Genomic DNA, 14,874 nt, shown 5'->3' on the forward strand with positions numbered 1-14,874 from the left:
GAATCTTGAAAAGGGAATCAGATCTATCAACTCAAGAGTCTATTTAAGGTACATAGATAAAATTCAGTACAGCTGGAGGAAAATGTGCAATTACTGGTAGAGCAATAGAGAAGAAGCCAAGCAGACTAACTTTACAAAAGCAATAGATTAAAAGGGCTCTACAATAACATTAAGATTACAATTGATGGAAAACTGTTAAAATTAATATTAGGCTGCTTTATAAGAATAAAAATAAAGGAAGGTGTCGGACTTTCTTTAATTACTTTACTTCAAAACCTAAACTATCGTCGCCTACAATCTGCCACAAAGAATAATTATTGCTAACACTAGAACTACTGAGGTAGTCATTTTGACTACTTTGCACCATGTATTTCTATATAGGTGTCACGAGTCCAGTAGTTCTAGTGTTAAAACACTTTTTCTTCTCTCCAGTGTTGGAATTAATGGAAATGTTCAGTAAAGATTCAGCAAAAATTAATATAAAAATGTCAGTTACTGCACGTGAATCGCAGTGTAAGATGTGTGCACACGTTGCATTATTATCGTGCGTTTTGATGCATTTTTGTAGTGCAAATTTTGCATTTTTTAGTGCAGATTCGGCACAAAACTGCAAATACTGATGTCCACAAAGTAAATGAGAATCCTGAGGTCTCATGCACACGTTGAATATTTTCTCCTTGCAAATTTGGTGCAGAATATAATCTGCAGCATGTCAATTTGTTCAGTTTTTGCTGGCTTTTTTTCACCCATTGACTTCAATGTATATGAACTTCCTGAATTGTAAAGTGCTGCAGAATATGTTGCCGCTATAGAAATAAAGATTATTATAATTTGAAAAACACAAGTAAAATGCGCCAAACATGTGAATTTTGCCGCTGGATTTTCCCTGCCAAGAGATGCAGAAATAGTGCAGAATTTTCTGCAACCAAACCAATCAACTAAACATGAACACATAGCATAATGATTATTTTTATTTTATTTGGTCATTAATATGGCTGATTGTACCTGACAAGCAAAATGCACGGCTTCAATGGCACAGTCCTTAAAACATTTATTTATGGACGGGTGAAGGTCTTTCAATTGATTTTGCTCCTTGCAGTACATTATAATCCGCTTACTAGGCTCCTCCTGTAATAGAAAAGCAACATGAAAAACACACTATCAAAACCACTGCCACAGTGTCTTATAATACATATCCTACACATAATGAAACATGACTGTATAACCCTGTTGAAAGAGCAAACCTGGCTCCCATCATGTGAAAAAATAAAAACAGTAAAACTGTTTTGAGAGGACTACATACAATTTCACTAAAACGGTCTTATATTTTGGTCGTGCCCTCAATTAAAAAAAAATAATAAAATGTATAGAACATCCAGGGTGTGTGCACTTGTTAAGTATTTGCTGCATTTTTGGAATGTTTTTCCCAGCAGCTGTGCTACAAAAACTGAAGCATTTCCTAGTACCAGCAAAGAGAATGCGAACAGCTGCTCCTCTAAGTATGCCAGTTTTGGGGGGGGTTGGGGTTTTTTTTTTTTTACATCTGTCATACGGCTCCAAAAGGTATGGCCACTTTTATATAGTGCTTTTTTATGACCTTTACAAGTGGGTGTGGCTTGCAAGATCCTCTGGGGCGTGGCTCACAAGATCCTATGGGGCGTCTTCAGGCTGCTCTGCATTATCACGCTGAACACTGCCCCCTTGTAAACACCATAAAATTATCGTTAAATAAAAATGGCCTGATTTTTTTGAAAATCACAGCAAAAATGTTGCAGATTTTACCACAATATGAGTAAAGGAAAAAGCATTAACAAACAAAAACATTACTGTGGAAAAATTTGATACACAGTGGTTTCCACTGGTTAGGACAGCGGCATTAGTATATCTAGCATAATAAAGTATTACATTTGTTTCAACAGCTATTTAATTACATATTTTACAGATATAGCTTACACCAATGATGAGAGCCGATCACAGAGGTTTCGAGAAGAACAAACATAAATGCAATTTTCTTTATCTCTGGGGTCATTTTTTTATTTTTTTTTTAAAAGGGGCTTTCATCACTAAATAATCCCTTTTAAACCTTTCCCAACCAAGCGTTTTTTTTTTTTAATGTTATGCCTTTGTTTTATTCCTTTGATCACTTTTCTAATTTTCTGTAAATATAGCCATTTAAGTAGAAATGACTGCTGACTGGGAATGACCTATGCAACCTATTTATTTAAATAATAATAAAAAAAAACATAATTGGATTCCCTCTATTTTTAATATCCGGTGCTGGCAAAGCCGACAACGAAGGTCTGCAGCCCCCAGTTGTCTGCTTTACCTGCGCTGTTATCAAAAATAGGCAGGAGCCCATGCCATATATATTCTTTTCTTTATTGTTCACAGCAGTGGACTGGCAACTTACTTCTGTATGCACTGCAGCCTTTCTACAAACTTTATTAGCATATGAACAGAACCCGAACTTGTGCTCCAGTACGAGACGCGAACACCCGGTGTTCGGTACAAACACCAAACTTTGCAGATTGGGTTAACTCATACCTACATATGAGGGTTTATTTGTTTTGTTGTAGGACGACTCGTAATTTTGAAAGACTTCATTTTACCGTAATAACAAACTGAAAAATGTAGAAAACTAAAATTCCAAGTGGTGTGAAAAAAAAGGAAGAAAAAATTTATATCTCCGTTGGTTTCTGTTTTTACTCTTATGGCATTTTTTGTGTAGCAAAATGGATTTAACACCATTTGTCTCCCAGTCAGTACAATTAGGGCAATATCAAAATTGCATATTGTTTAAAAAATTATTATTTTTGTGGTGAAAGAAAATGTGTAAAAATTTAATTTTTTTGGATAGACCTGTAAGAGGGTTTGTTTTTTGTTTTGTGAGTTTCTATTGATCCTATTTTTTGGGGTACGGGGGGAATGTTTTGATTGCATTTTTTTTTTAAATAGGTTATAAATAATTTTGCTTTACATGGTGTACTATATATGGGTTAATTAATTTTATACTTTGCTAGAACTTTTAACTTTTGAACTTTTACTGATGCAGCAATACCAAAAACGCTTATTTTTTTCTTACTTTATCATTTAATCCCCTTAAAAGGAATCTGCCACTAGTTTTTCCCTAAAAAAAATAAAATAAAAATGTACAACTAGCACCTGTATGCTCTGTTATGAACGTCAAAAAAAGAGAGCCCGTGCATGCACACTACAATACTTTGCTCTACTCTCGGCAGAAGTCCCCTGTGTGCTATGACAACCAATCAGCATCATGCGATCCTGCGTCTTACACTGGCACCTGACAAGTGACACATTTTATACCTGATTAATTTTTCTGCACAGTATCGGTAGGAGAGCAGCTTTCCACTTCGGAGTGACATTTTCACCAGCGTTCAGAATCAGATTCCATGCCTAGGATGTAAACATGTAAAATATTTGGGCCAATTATATGAAGACAATTCAAGTTATGGAAGAGAAGTTGACGAATCACATTCATGGACACCTGTTTTGGCATCCTGGAGATAAATTACATTAACAGTTCCTTATATCAGACTATTCAAGATTCCTTATAATGGAAATCCCCATATCAATATTTGAATGCAATATCCATAAGAGAATAAGGAAAAAGTGCACAATTGCTCCAATGAATAAGTATATTTTATTGAATTAAAACCAGATATCAATTAAATTATTTATCACAAGACAAGGGATCCAGAAATTATTTCATATACTTTATGAATAATAGGAATTAATAAACACAGTACCACATTTTATTCAATTCAAAATTTTCTATAAACAAGGAATGTGATGACAAAGGGGCTTACTTACTTAATCACCTTCTCTATATTTATTACACTAAGCAAATAATAAGTAGCAACTTACTTCCATGTAGTTGAATAGTAATAAATACTGTAATAAATAATCATTTGCCTCTAAAAATTTGTGTGTGTAGTTAAGTAATTCATTTAAACATTAGGCCCCTTTCACACATCAGTTTTTCGCAGTCACAATCAGTTTTCTCGACGGATCATCGATTGAACAGATTGTGGAAAAACTGATGCGACGGATTCGTTTTTCGACGGATCCGACTAGCTGGGGGCTAAATAATAATTGGAACATGCTCAGTTAAAAAAAAACGGAATCCGTTGCCGGATTCAGTCATTTGACGGATTCCGACGGATCCTGCACCCATAGGCTTCCAACCTACCAAACGACGGACAGCGACGGATCCATCGCTATCCGATTTTTCGACGCAAACAAAAAAAAAACAAAAAACTTTACTTTGTCAGTTGTCTCTGTCCGACGGACAAACAATTTTCGACGGATTCCCCATTTATATCATTTTTTAGACTTTGCCGCTTTTTCACCACAAATACAATTTTCTAGAAAAAAAAAAATATTTTTGCATTGCTGTTTTCTGAGAGCTGTATTGCTCTATTATGAGAGAGCACTCTCTCACCCAGCCTTTTAACTGGTGTATTCACTATTGATCATTGTTTTTAAGGTGCTAAGCAGCAAAGTGCAGGGCGTATCACTTACACCGAGCGCCCGGCTTCGGTTGTGCAGGTACAGTTTTTGTGCCCCAGCTATTGCCATGACGTAAGTTTACATCATAGGTCATGAACCCCTTTCTTGACTATGACAAACTTACGTCAAAGGTCGTAAAGGAGTTAATTGCTTAAATTTATTGATTGTATTTTTTATTACTGTCATTTTATTAAATAAAAAAAATAAGTGGAAATGTTGGCAATAGGTAACCTTTAATGTAAAGTTCATCAGGTCTATTTCTGTATTAATGTATGCATTCTGTATTGTGAAATCTCGTGACAGATTCACTTTAATATATCATTTATAATTTATTTTCTATTTATTTTTTTTAATTTATTTTCTACTACATTAAAAAAAACATTAAAATAATAAGTTACCTGCATTTCAAGAGCAAATGATTTTATTCTGGTGTTATAAAAAGTAAATTTTTGCCCATACACATCTTCAAGCCACTTTATTGTTAGCGATGTAGTGTGGTCAAACACTTGCAATATTTCAGGTTGCAATGATTCAGTTTCATCATTTTCGTTCTAAGATAAAAAAAAAAAAATATATAAAATGACAAAAATAAAAGTTTATTTAAATACTGAAACAAAATAAAGTATAATGAATAAGTGAAATACATCTTCAGTGCATACTCACTGGTAAACCTGCAAATCTTATTAAAGTTAGGATGATCTCTGCAGACAGGGCCACAAGCTCACAATAGCCCTTTAGGAATTCATTGGAAAGGATAACATGATGCAGGTTAAGGCCAGCTTTACAACACTTCTGGAATGACTCCATCCTCAAAGGTCTACAAATAGACACAAAAAAAAATGAAAAATTACAATAAATATACAGTAGTGCCCAGAAAACTCCCAAGGCCTCAATCCCAGACACAGACACAATTCTAAGCACTAATTAGGCAAGAACAGGCTGTCATTAGTCAGGATTTGGCCAAGAAGCTGATATACAGCTTCACAGGGCAATAGGCAGAAGTCTTTGAAAAATAAGGGTCAACATTGTAAATATTCAGTTTTTGCATAAACTTGATATATGTTTAAAAACTAGTGACATTTTTATAATTGTACTTTAGTAACTATAGAAACATCTGAATATAATATCTAAAAACATTAAAGTAGCAAATTGTGTGAAAACCAAAATTAGCTTCAGTCTCAAAACTTTTGGCCACTACTGTAGACCACATAATTAAATATTTCAAGGTAGGTGTGTTGCCTAGCGGGGTACGTGAGAGGACCCAGACACCACAGCTCCTGCCGAGCATCTAGCTAATCCATGCTACAAGACCCATAATGACACCACAAAAGTAACCTGGCTGCAGCTGGAAGACCCCCCTGCCCTGACGGACATTCTCACCGCCGCTGAACTGACCAGGAGAGGGCCGAAAAAGCCAACGGGAGATGCAGAGCGGCAGATCCAAGATGGCGCCATGGGTAGTGAAGTACAAAGGAGAGATAGTGGGGCAGACGCTGAGGAGATCCGGAGGCAGGCTGCAACTCGGCTGGAGCGCTTCGCCCGCTTAGGGAGCTGGGGGACTCACCGGGAGACAGGAGATGGTGAGCTGGCTGACAGTCCGGGTCATGGAGGAAGCACAGCAGGGAGTCCAGACAGGAGAGATTAAGAAGCTGGAAATCAGGCCTGTGTAGGGGTGGCAGATCTCAGATCTCCAGCTGAGAGGTCAGGGGAGCAGCTCTGTGTGCCATCTGTCCCTGAAGAGCCTACACTTAACCCCTTCAGCCCCCAGCCTGTTTTCACCTTAAAGACCCGGCCATTTTTTGCAATTTTTACCAGTGTCACTTTGACAGGTTATAACTCTGGAATGCTTCAACGGATCCTGGCGATTCTGACATTGTTTTTTCGTGTCATATTGTACTTCATGACAGTGGTAAATTTAGACCGATATGTTTTGTGTTTATTTGTGAAAATTTCGGAAATTTGGCGAAAATTTTGAAAATTTCGCAATTTTGAAATTTTATGCCCATCAATCTGAGAGATATGTCACACAAAATAGTTACTATATACCATTTCCTACGTCTGCTTTACACCAGCGCAATTTTTGAAATATTTTTTTTTCAGTTAGGAAGTTAGAAGGGTTCAAAGTTCATCAGCAATTTCTCATTTTTCCAACAAAATTTACAAAAAAAACTTTTTTTTTTTTTTATTAGGTACCACATCACATTTGGAGTGATTTGAGAAATCTAGACGACAGAAAATACCCAAAAGTGACCCCATTCTAAAATCTGCACCCCTCACTCTGCTCAAAACCACATCCAAGAAGTTTATTAACCCTTTAGGAGCTTCACAGCAACCAAAGCAATGTAGAAGGAAAAAATGAAAATTTTAGCTTTTTTTACACAAAAAGGTTACTTTAGCCATAAAATTTAGCATTTTCACAAGGGTATCAGGAAAATGCACCATAAAATGTAATGTCCATTTTCTTCTGAGTACGCAGATACCTCATATGTGGTGGAAATCAAATGTTTGGGCACACGGCAGGACTCGGAAGGCAAGGAGCGCCATTTGAATTTTTGAGTGCGAAATTAGCTGCACTCATTAGCGGACGCCATGTCGGGTTTGAAGACCCCCTGAGGTGCCTAAACAATGGAGCTCCCCCACAAGTGACCCCATTTTGGAAACTAGAGCCCTCATGGAATTTATCTAGCTGTTTAGTGAGCACTTTGAACCCCTGGAGGCTTCACAAAGGTTTGTAATGTTCAGCCGTGAAAATAATTTTATTTATTTTTTTACCACAAAATTGTTTTTTCAAACAGGTAGCTTTTTTTCACAAGGGTATCAGAAAAAATGCACCATAAAACGTATTGTGCAATTTCTCCTGAGTACACAGATACCTCATATGTAGTGTAAATCAATTGTTTGGGCGCACGGCGGGGCTCAAGAGAAGGAGCGCCATTTCACAGTAAAATTGGTTGGAATTATTAGCGGACACCATGTTGCGTTTGGAGACACCTCTGAGGTGCCTAAACAATGGAGCTCTCCGAAAATTAACCCCATTTTGCAATTGCAAACTAGACACCCCCCCATACATAAAAAAAAAAATTTAGTTTGGAAAAATAAGAAATATGGACGTCAGTAAAAAAAAAAACAAAAAAAAGAATAAAAAAAATATGAGCGCCTGCCACTAAGACCAGTTTTCAAACATGAGAGCAATGCAGGAGTCTCGCATCATCAGCTCCTGTCTGGAAGCGAGCAACTGTGCTGGATAATGCGATGCGAGAGGGCGCGGCGGCGGATGGAGGGGCGGCAGATGAGAAAGGGCGCAGCGGATGGAGGAGCAGCAGAGAATGGGAAAGGGCGCAGCGGACGGAGGATGGGAAATGGCGCAGCGGATGGAGGATCGACGGAGGATAGGGGTGGGAGGTGAGATTGGGGATAGCTACCTTACAGGATGGATCTAGGCAGCAGGATCACAGCAGACAGAGGAGGCAGCAGTTAAAGGAGGCAATAGATTGAGGGTGAGAGGGGGCAGTAGATGAAGAGGATGGGAGAGAGCAGGCAGCAGATCGGGGAGGGGGGCAGAGTCTGATGGGAGAGAGCGATGGCACATGGAGGGGGGGAGGCAGCACATGGAGAGGGGGAAGCAGCACATGGAGAGGGGGGAAGCATCACATGGAGGGGGGGAAGCATCACATGGAGGGGGGGGAAGCAGCACATGGAGGGGGGGGAAGCAGCACATGGAGGGGGGGAAGCAGCACATGGGGGGGAAGCAGCACATGGAGGGGGGGAAGCAGCACATGGAGGGGGGGAAGCAGCACATGGAGGGGGGGAAGCAGCACATGGAGGGAGGGGAAGCAGCACATGGAGGGAGGGGAAGCAGCACATGGAGGGGGGGGAAGCAGCACATGGAGGGGGGGAAGCAGCACATGGAGGGGGGGAAGCAGCACATGGAGGGGGGGAAGCAGCACATGGAGGGGGGGGGGAAGCAGCACATGGAGGGGGGGGGAAGCAGCACATGGAGGGGGGGAAGTAGCACATGGAGGGGGGGGAAGCAGCACATAGAGGTGGGGGGAAGCAGCACATAGAGGGGGGGAAGCAGCACATAGAGGGGGGGAAGCAGCACATGGAGGGGGGGAGGCAGCACATGGAGGGGGGATGGAGAAGGGGCAGCCGATAGAGGTGGTGGCGACCGATCGGGTGCAGTGGCGGATGGAGAAGGGGCAGCCGATGGAGGAGGCGGCGGCCGATCGGGAACAGCGGCGGCCGCTTCGGGGGCAGCGGCGGCTGAAAAAGGTGGGTGCGACTGAAAGGGGGCAGTGGGGACAGCGGCGTGGCGGGCGGTGGCGGCGGGGACAGCGGCGTGGCGGGTGGTGGGGACAGCGGAGTGGCGAGCGGTGGCAGAGGGGGCAGGCGGTGGCTGCAGCGGGGCGGATCGGGGAGCTATAACTTACCGATGGGCAGCCGCAGCGACCGCTCTCCTCAGCTTTCACGGACGGAGTGAAGCTGAAAGGAGCGGGCACCTACAGGTCACCGGCACCAGATCCATGGTGATTGGAGAGACCATTCTTGTGACCGATCTCTCCAATCAGAGCTGGGGGCAGGTGAAACAAAGTTCACCCAGCTCCAGCCAGTCATCAGTGCTATAGCTGCACTGATTATGGCTGGATTTCAATGTTTCAGCCATTTTCAATGGCTGAAACACTACAGTAACTGTAATTGGCTGAGCGGCGTAAATCAGCCAATCACAGCCTTTGTAGGTTCGGGGAGGACACAACCACCCCTCCTGAGGTCAGGCAGAGGTCCCCTCCTTCCCGAATCTTCTATTTGATTACACCGATCGCACTCACCGGCGCTCCGGGGCCGCAATTTCGCCATGACATACTGGGTACGTCATGGGTCGTTTAGCACCATGTCACCATGACGTACCCAGTACGTCAAGGGTTTTTAAGGGGTTAAGGACATTCTAATGGCCGTAATGCAGTGCAAAACATCCATCACTGAGGTGACTCAGCAGCTGGGGAGCCTCAGAGAAGACATGTTGTTATCTATGCACCACAAGCTACATGAGGTGATGAAGAGAACAGGAGAAGTGGAGCACAGAAATTCAGTGTCATGGAGGACCGTATGGCAGGGGCTGACAGGGATGGACAGCGCTCAGCAAAACAAACAGCAGCACTTCTGGCAAAGACAGACGACCTAGAAAATAGGTCCAGGCGTAATAATCTGAGGCTAATTGGCATACCAGAGAAAGTGTAATGCTCATCTCCAACTGAATTCTTTTAGCAATGGCTGAAATCTAAAATTGGAGCCGAACATCTTACCCACCCCGCCCTCTGCCTCCTGGACACCCACGTCGGCCTGTCCTCGCCAAAATACTACACTATAGGGACAGACATAACATCCTGAAGCATGCCAGAGGACATGCGGACCTGACTATTAATGGCTCCAAGATCGCGATCTTCTCGGACTATTCTATAGAAGTGCAAAAGCAAAGAGACAAGTTTATTGACATCAAGAGAAGGTTGCAGCAGTTAAATGTGGTGTATTCAATGATGTACCCGGCTCAGCTCAGCTATGACAAGGGTCTTGTCTTGCTGGTCTACTAGGCATTGCTCCCACCTGGCCAGAATCCTACTCCACATTGATGAGGAGCAATACCCCAAAACAGCTGTCTGTGGATGGATACCTGGCCTTGATATTTCCCTTATCATATCTTTAAACTCGTCAGGGCTGGATATTGACTAAAAGGGCCACTTAATATGGTGGTTATGGTGTTCTAAAAAGAACCACTCCTTGGCTAGGTCCTTCCTGGAGGGATATGTGGCTGTTTTCCGTGTCGAGACTCCTAACAGAGGATCCACAGACCTTTTTAATTTGCATAATTCCCAGGGGGCAATGCACCTAGGATTTCACTATGTTGAGTGCCTTCGCTGGCTGGCAGTGTTTACTCTGGCTGGTCTCCCCGAAATCAGTGATTGTTTTGTCTTGCTGGTCTACCAGGCATTGCTCCCATCCTACTCCACACTGATGAGGGGCAATACACCAAAACAGCTGTCTGTGGATGGATACCTGGCCTTGCTTTTTCCCTTGTCATATCTTTAAACTCATCAAGAACTGAATATTGACTAAAAAGGCCACTTAATATGGTGGTTATGGTGGCCTCCTAAAAAGATCCACTCCTTGGTAGGTCTTTGCCGGAGGGATATCTGGCTATTTTCCGTGTCGAGACTCCTAACAGAGGCTCAACGGACCTTTTTGATTTTCATAAACCGCTGGCTGCACAGCCCCCTGCACAGGCAGCGATCAGCAAGGAGGAGGCTGTGGCCACAAGAAGCAGGACACAGGGCAACGAGGGAACGAGAACAGGTGAGAAGGATTTCTGTTTGTTTTTTTGTGTGTGTAAAGACTGACAGATTAGGGGGCAATTCTACAGGAGAGAGCATTACAACAAGAAGAGGAGCCCAAGAGAACATTACTATAAGAGGAGCCTAAGGGGATATTACTATAGTATGGGGAGAGGGATGGACACAGTACTATAGTATGGGAACAGAGAAAGGGGACATTACTACATTATATGTGCGGTGGATGTGAGGATCACTGCTCTGTACTACCAATGATTGGATATGCAGAGCAGTGATATATCATCTGTGACAGAACAATCACCGCACATATAATGTAGTAATGGTCAGTGCTAGACAGAATACTGACGCGGAATGTGTGTGCAGAGGCCGGGTCTGGACAGTGAGGCCAGGCGGTGCCAGCTCTGACTGAGGTTTGGCACTGGAAGATGTCATGTTTGGTTGAGCTGCATGTAAACAAAGAGCTGCAGAGAATAAAGGGATAATTCAAGATGAACAAAAGTTAAGATAACAAAAAAAAGTAGGGATATATTTTATATGACCATACAGCACAGATTAGCTTAAAACTTTTTTTGGAGTTTATGTCGGACCACTCCTTTAAGCGGGGTAGACTTAAACAATATGAAAATATATCGAACAAATGGCTGGACTTTCCAGGATTAACGTCTTTCGAACTATTGAAGGATAAGCTGTTAGGGCTTTAAGATCTATTTGAGAGCTAATGGACGTTGGCATATAAGACGAAAGTTTCATTATGACGGAAAGGAGAGATGTGAGGTGCAAGCAGGTGAGACTGTTGACTGGGGAGGGTGGGGGGGTTTGGAGCTGGGATATTTGTGTGAGGTAATGCAGTGTTTCTATTTTTGTAATGTAAATGTTTAAAATACAATAAACATTTATCTGATTGAAAAAAAAAAAATATTCTTTGAAGGGAATGTGTCAGCAATTTTTTTTGTGTTTGTGTGTGTATATTGTGAACTAAGATAGGTAAAGGAAAGAATGTGTTTTCTAACATTTATAAAGTGTACAAAATAAAGACTGCTAAAAGTACATCTCTAGTAACCTAGTAATGGAACAATTTAAAAGATTAGAAGAGAATGGATCACATACTATTAGAGGTCCAAAATCAAGAGTGGCATGTATTAGGTGCTATACCTGCAATGGCTTAGGTCATATTGCCAGGTACTGCAAAATAGAGAGGAAATAGGTCTCTGTTAAATGTTTTACACGTGATATTTTGGACATATTGCAAGAAACTGTAAAGGCTCTGTCACACACACAGATAAATCTTTGGCAGATCTGTGGTTGCAGTGAAATCATGGACATATTGTTCCATTTGTACATAGCCACAAACCTGGCACTTATTGTCCACAATTTCACTGCAACCACAGATCTACCACAGATCTACCACAGATCTATCTGTGTGTGTGACAGGGCCTTAAGCCTAGCAATATTGTGAAGGAGAATAGACAATTTACATGAACAGAATAGCCATAAAAGTGATTTTTTTTTTCCTTCTAAGGTTGAATCCCAACATTTGCAGAAAGGTAAAGATGACCATGTGACAAAGCGGGAGGAAGAGAGAGATAACTAACCGTTTGTAAGACTTTGAATTCCAGCAGACTTGTACTATTTCTTTATGTATACGGTGTTTGCCTTATTAGTTCCTAGGTTTGATTAAGCTTTTATGTAAATGGTTGTTTTGCATTTACATTATTTTATTTTTGTTTTGCTTAGTAGGTTATAGTGTTCTTTTGTAAGTTAATCATTTGCTAGATATGTCGGGCTCAAATAGGTGTATGAAAAGTTGAATCTGAGTTTATATGAGTACAAGTTAAACAGGAGTTAATTCTTAGTTTCCTGGTTGTTTTGTGTGTTTTGTATCACATCCCCTGTGAAGTGAAGAAGCTTCTATTCTTGATTTAAGCTTTAATTTTTTTTCTATAGTGTAAGAAGGGAGTAACACAGATTGCAAGAATAAGGATGAGTGGCAGAACAGAAATGATTATTGCTTTGTCACCTCTAAGTTAAATAAATGCAAGGGTGGTATGTTAACTCTTCTGTATTGCGAAGAACTGGAGGGGGTATATTAGGAAAATTTTTTATTGTTTTTCTCTACATTTAAGTTCGGATAAAGTCTCTCTTTTCCTGAGCTAAGACAGGAAGAGAAGCATGTATAGATAATGGACATACACAGTGGAGTGACGTGTTACACTATGTGCTTAGATCTTGAAGCTTGGACGGATAACATTTTTATTTATAACTTGATGCAGTGAATCTAAGTTCGTTTTTTTTTTATAAGGCCAGTAAAAGTTACTAGGCTGTAGAGGATACAGAAGCAATGGACTAGGAACGAACAAAGGAAAATTGTATTTATTGTGTGGGGTTGTTCAGGAGTATCTAGCCATAATATAATTTAGTGAGAATCTTAAGAAATGTTGAGAGGAAGGTCACTCTAAAGAAACAGCCACTCCCATATCTATTTTATAGATTATTATTGTTATTTATTATTATAGTGCTATTCATTCCATGGCGCTTTACATGTGAAATAGGGGGGCATACATAGATAAGTACAATAATCGTGAAAAATACAAGGCACAGACTGGTACAGAAGGAGAAAAGAAAGCGTGAGTTTGGTGCAAGGGGGGAGCATAAAATAAAAAGGATGTTATCCCTGGCCTGGATGGTAAGGTCTTGGTAGTCTAACATCAGTTGGTCTTATAGCTTGGCTCTTGAGACTGATCAACTCAACAAATGGGGTGTGTTGTATTCTGCCTACTCGTTTATGTGTTTGTATAGGGTGTTTAAGTAGCTTGCCACAGACCTATGCAAGAGGAATAATTGTGGGGAGCCAGTCACCAGTTTTGTCTTAGTATATGCGCTAATACCAGCACTCTACTCTGCATCTGTGCTGCATTCTAAAAAGTGGATTATGTCCTGACCCCCTGTATATTCCCAAAAAAACCCTTTTAAATAGTTCCCACGTTGTATACAAATACGACCAGTCCGATAGGCGTCTTTGCAGCGGCTCCTGTCCCTCCACTCTGCTGGTAATCGCTGTCCTCCCAATGTGATTGATGTGCATGATGATCCTGAGTCATTCACATAGGCGGGTAAAATCTTGCGCCTACGCCTTGAAATCGTGGTTTACGCAGGTGCACTTTGCTCTGTACTGCTGAGGGCTGCTGCAGAAGCAAGCGGCGTTTAGTATTCAGGCTCTGCATGCAGCAGGGCAAAGCAAAGTGCGTCTGTTTGAACCACGATATCCCTGTGCAGGTGCGAAATAGTGTCTGACTATGTGGATGACACATGACGTGTCATCCACATCAATCACATTTGGAGGATGGCGATTACCAGAGTAGAGTAGGGACAGTAGCCGCTGCCATTGGACACCCACACTATAGTTCAAAAGTTTGGGGTGACCCAGACAATTTTGTCTTTTCCATGAAAAATCATACTTTTATTTATCAAATGAGTTGCATAATGAATTGAAAATATAGTCGAGTCATTGACTAGGTTAGAAATTATTTTACTTGAAATAATTTTCTCCTTCACACTTTGCTTTCGTCACAGAATGCTCCTTCCAGCTTTGCAGACCTTTGGCATTCTAGCTGTTAGTTTGCGCAGGTAATCTGGAGATATTTCACCCAATGCTTCCAGAAACCCCCCTCCCACAAGTTGGATTGGCTTGATGGGCACTTTTTGCGTACCATACGGTCAAGCTGCTCCCACAACAGCTCAATAGGGTTGAGATCTAGTGACTGGGTTGGCCATTCCATTACAGATAGAATATTGGCTGCCTGCATTTTCCCTAAATAGTTCATGCATAATTTGGAGGTGTGCTTTGGGTCATTGTCCTGTTGAAGGATGAAATTGGCTCCAATCGAGCGCTGTCCACAAGGTATAGCATGGCGTTGCAAAATGGAGTGATAGGCTTCCTTATTCAAAATCCCTTTTACATTGTACCAGCACCAAAGCAACCCCAGACCATCACATTACCTCCATC

General features: G+C 41.4%; 1 protein-coding gene across 1 annotated transcript in view; it reads right to left on the reverse strand.

The window, feature by feature from the left end:
• The window catches only part of RNF213 (ring finger protein 213), a 486,493-nt gene that overhangs the window by 283,237 nt on the left and 188,382 nt on the right, over positions 1-14,874 (reverse strand). The window contains exons 13-16 of the mRNA XM_075344370.1: positions 5,194-5,347; positions 4,929-5,081; positions 3,325-3,414; positions 1,006-1,128 (exon numbers count right to left, since the gene is read on the reverse strand). Coding sequence (XP_075200485.1) covers positions 1,006-1,128; positions 3,325-3,414; positions 4,929-5,081; positions 5,194-5,347 — 520 coding nt within the window. The remainder of the gene's footprint in view (positions 1-1,005; positions 1,129-3,324; positions 3,415-4,928; positions 5,082-5,193; positions 5,348-14,874) is intronic.

Source organism: Anomaloglossus baeobatrachus, chromosome 4 (genome assembly GCF_048569485.1).
Source record: "Anomaloglossus baeobatrachus isolate aAnoBae1 chromosome 4, aAnoBae1.hap1, whole genome shotgun sequence".
Lineage (NCBI taxonomy): Eukaryota > Metazoa > Chordata > Amphibia > Anura > Aromobatidae > Anomaloglossus > Anomaloglossus baeobatrachus.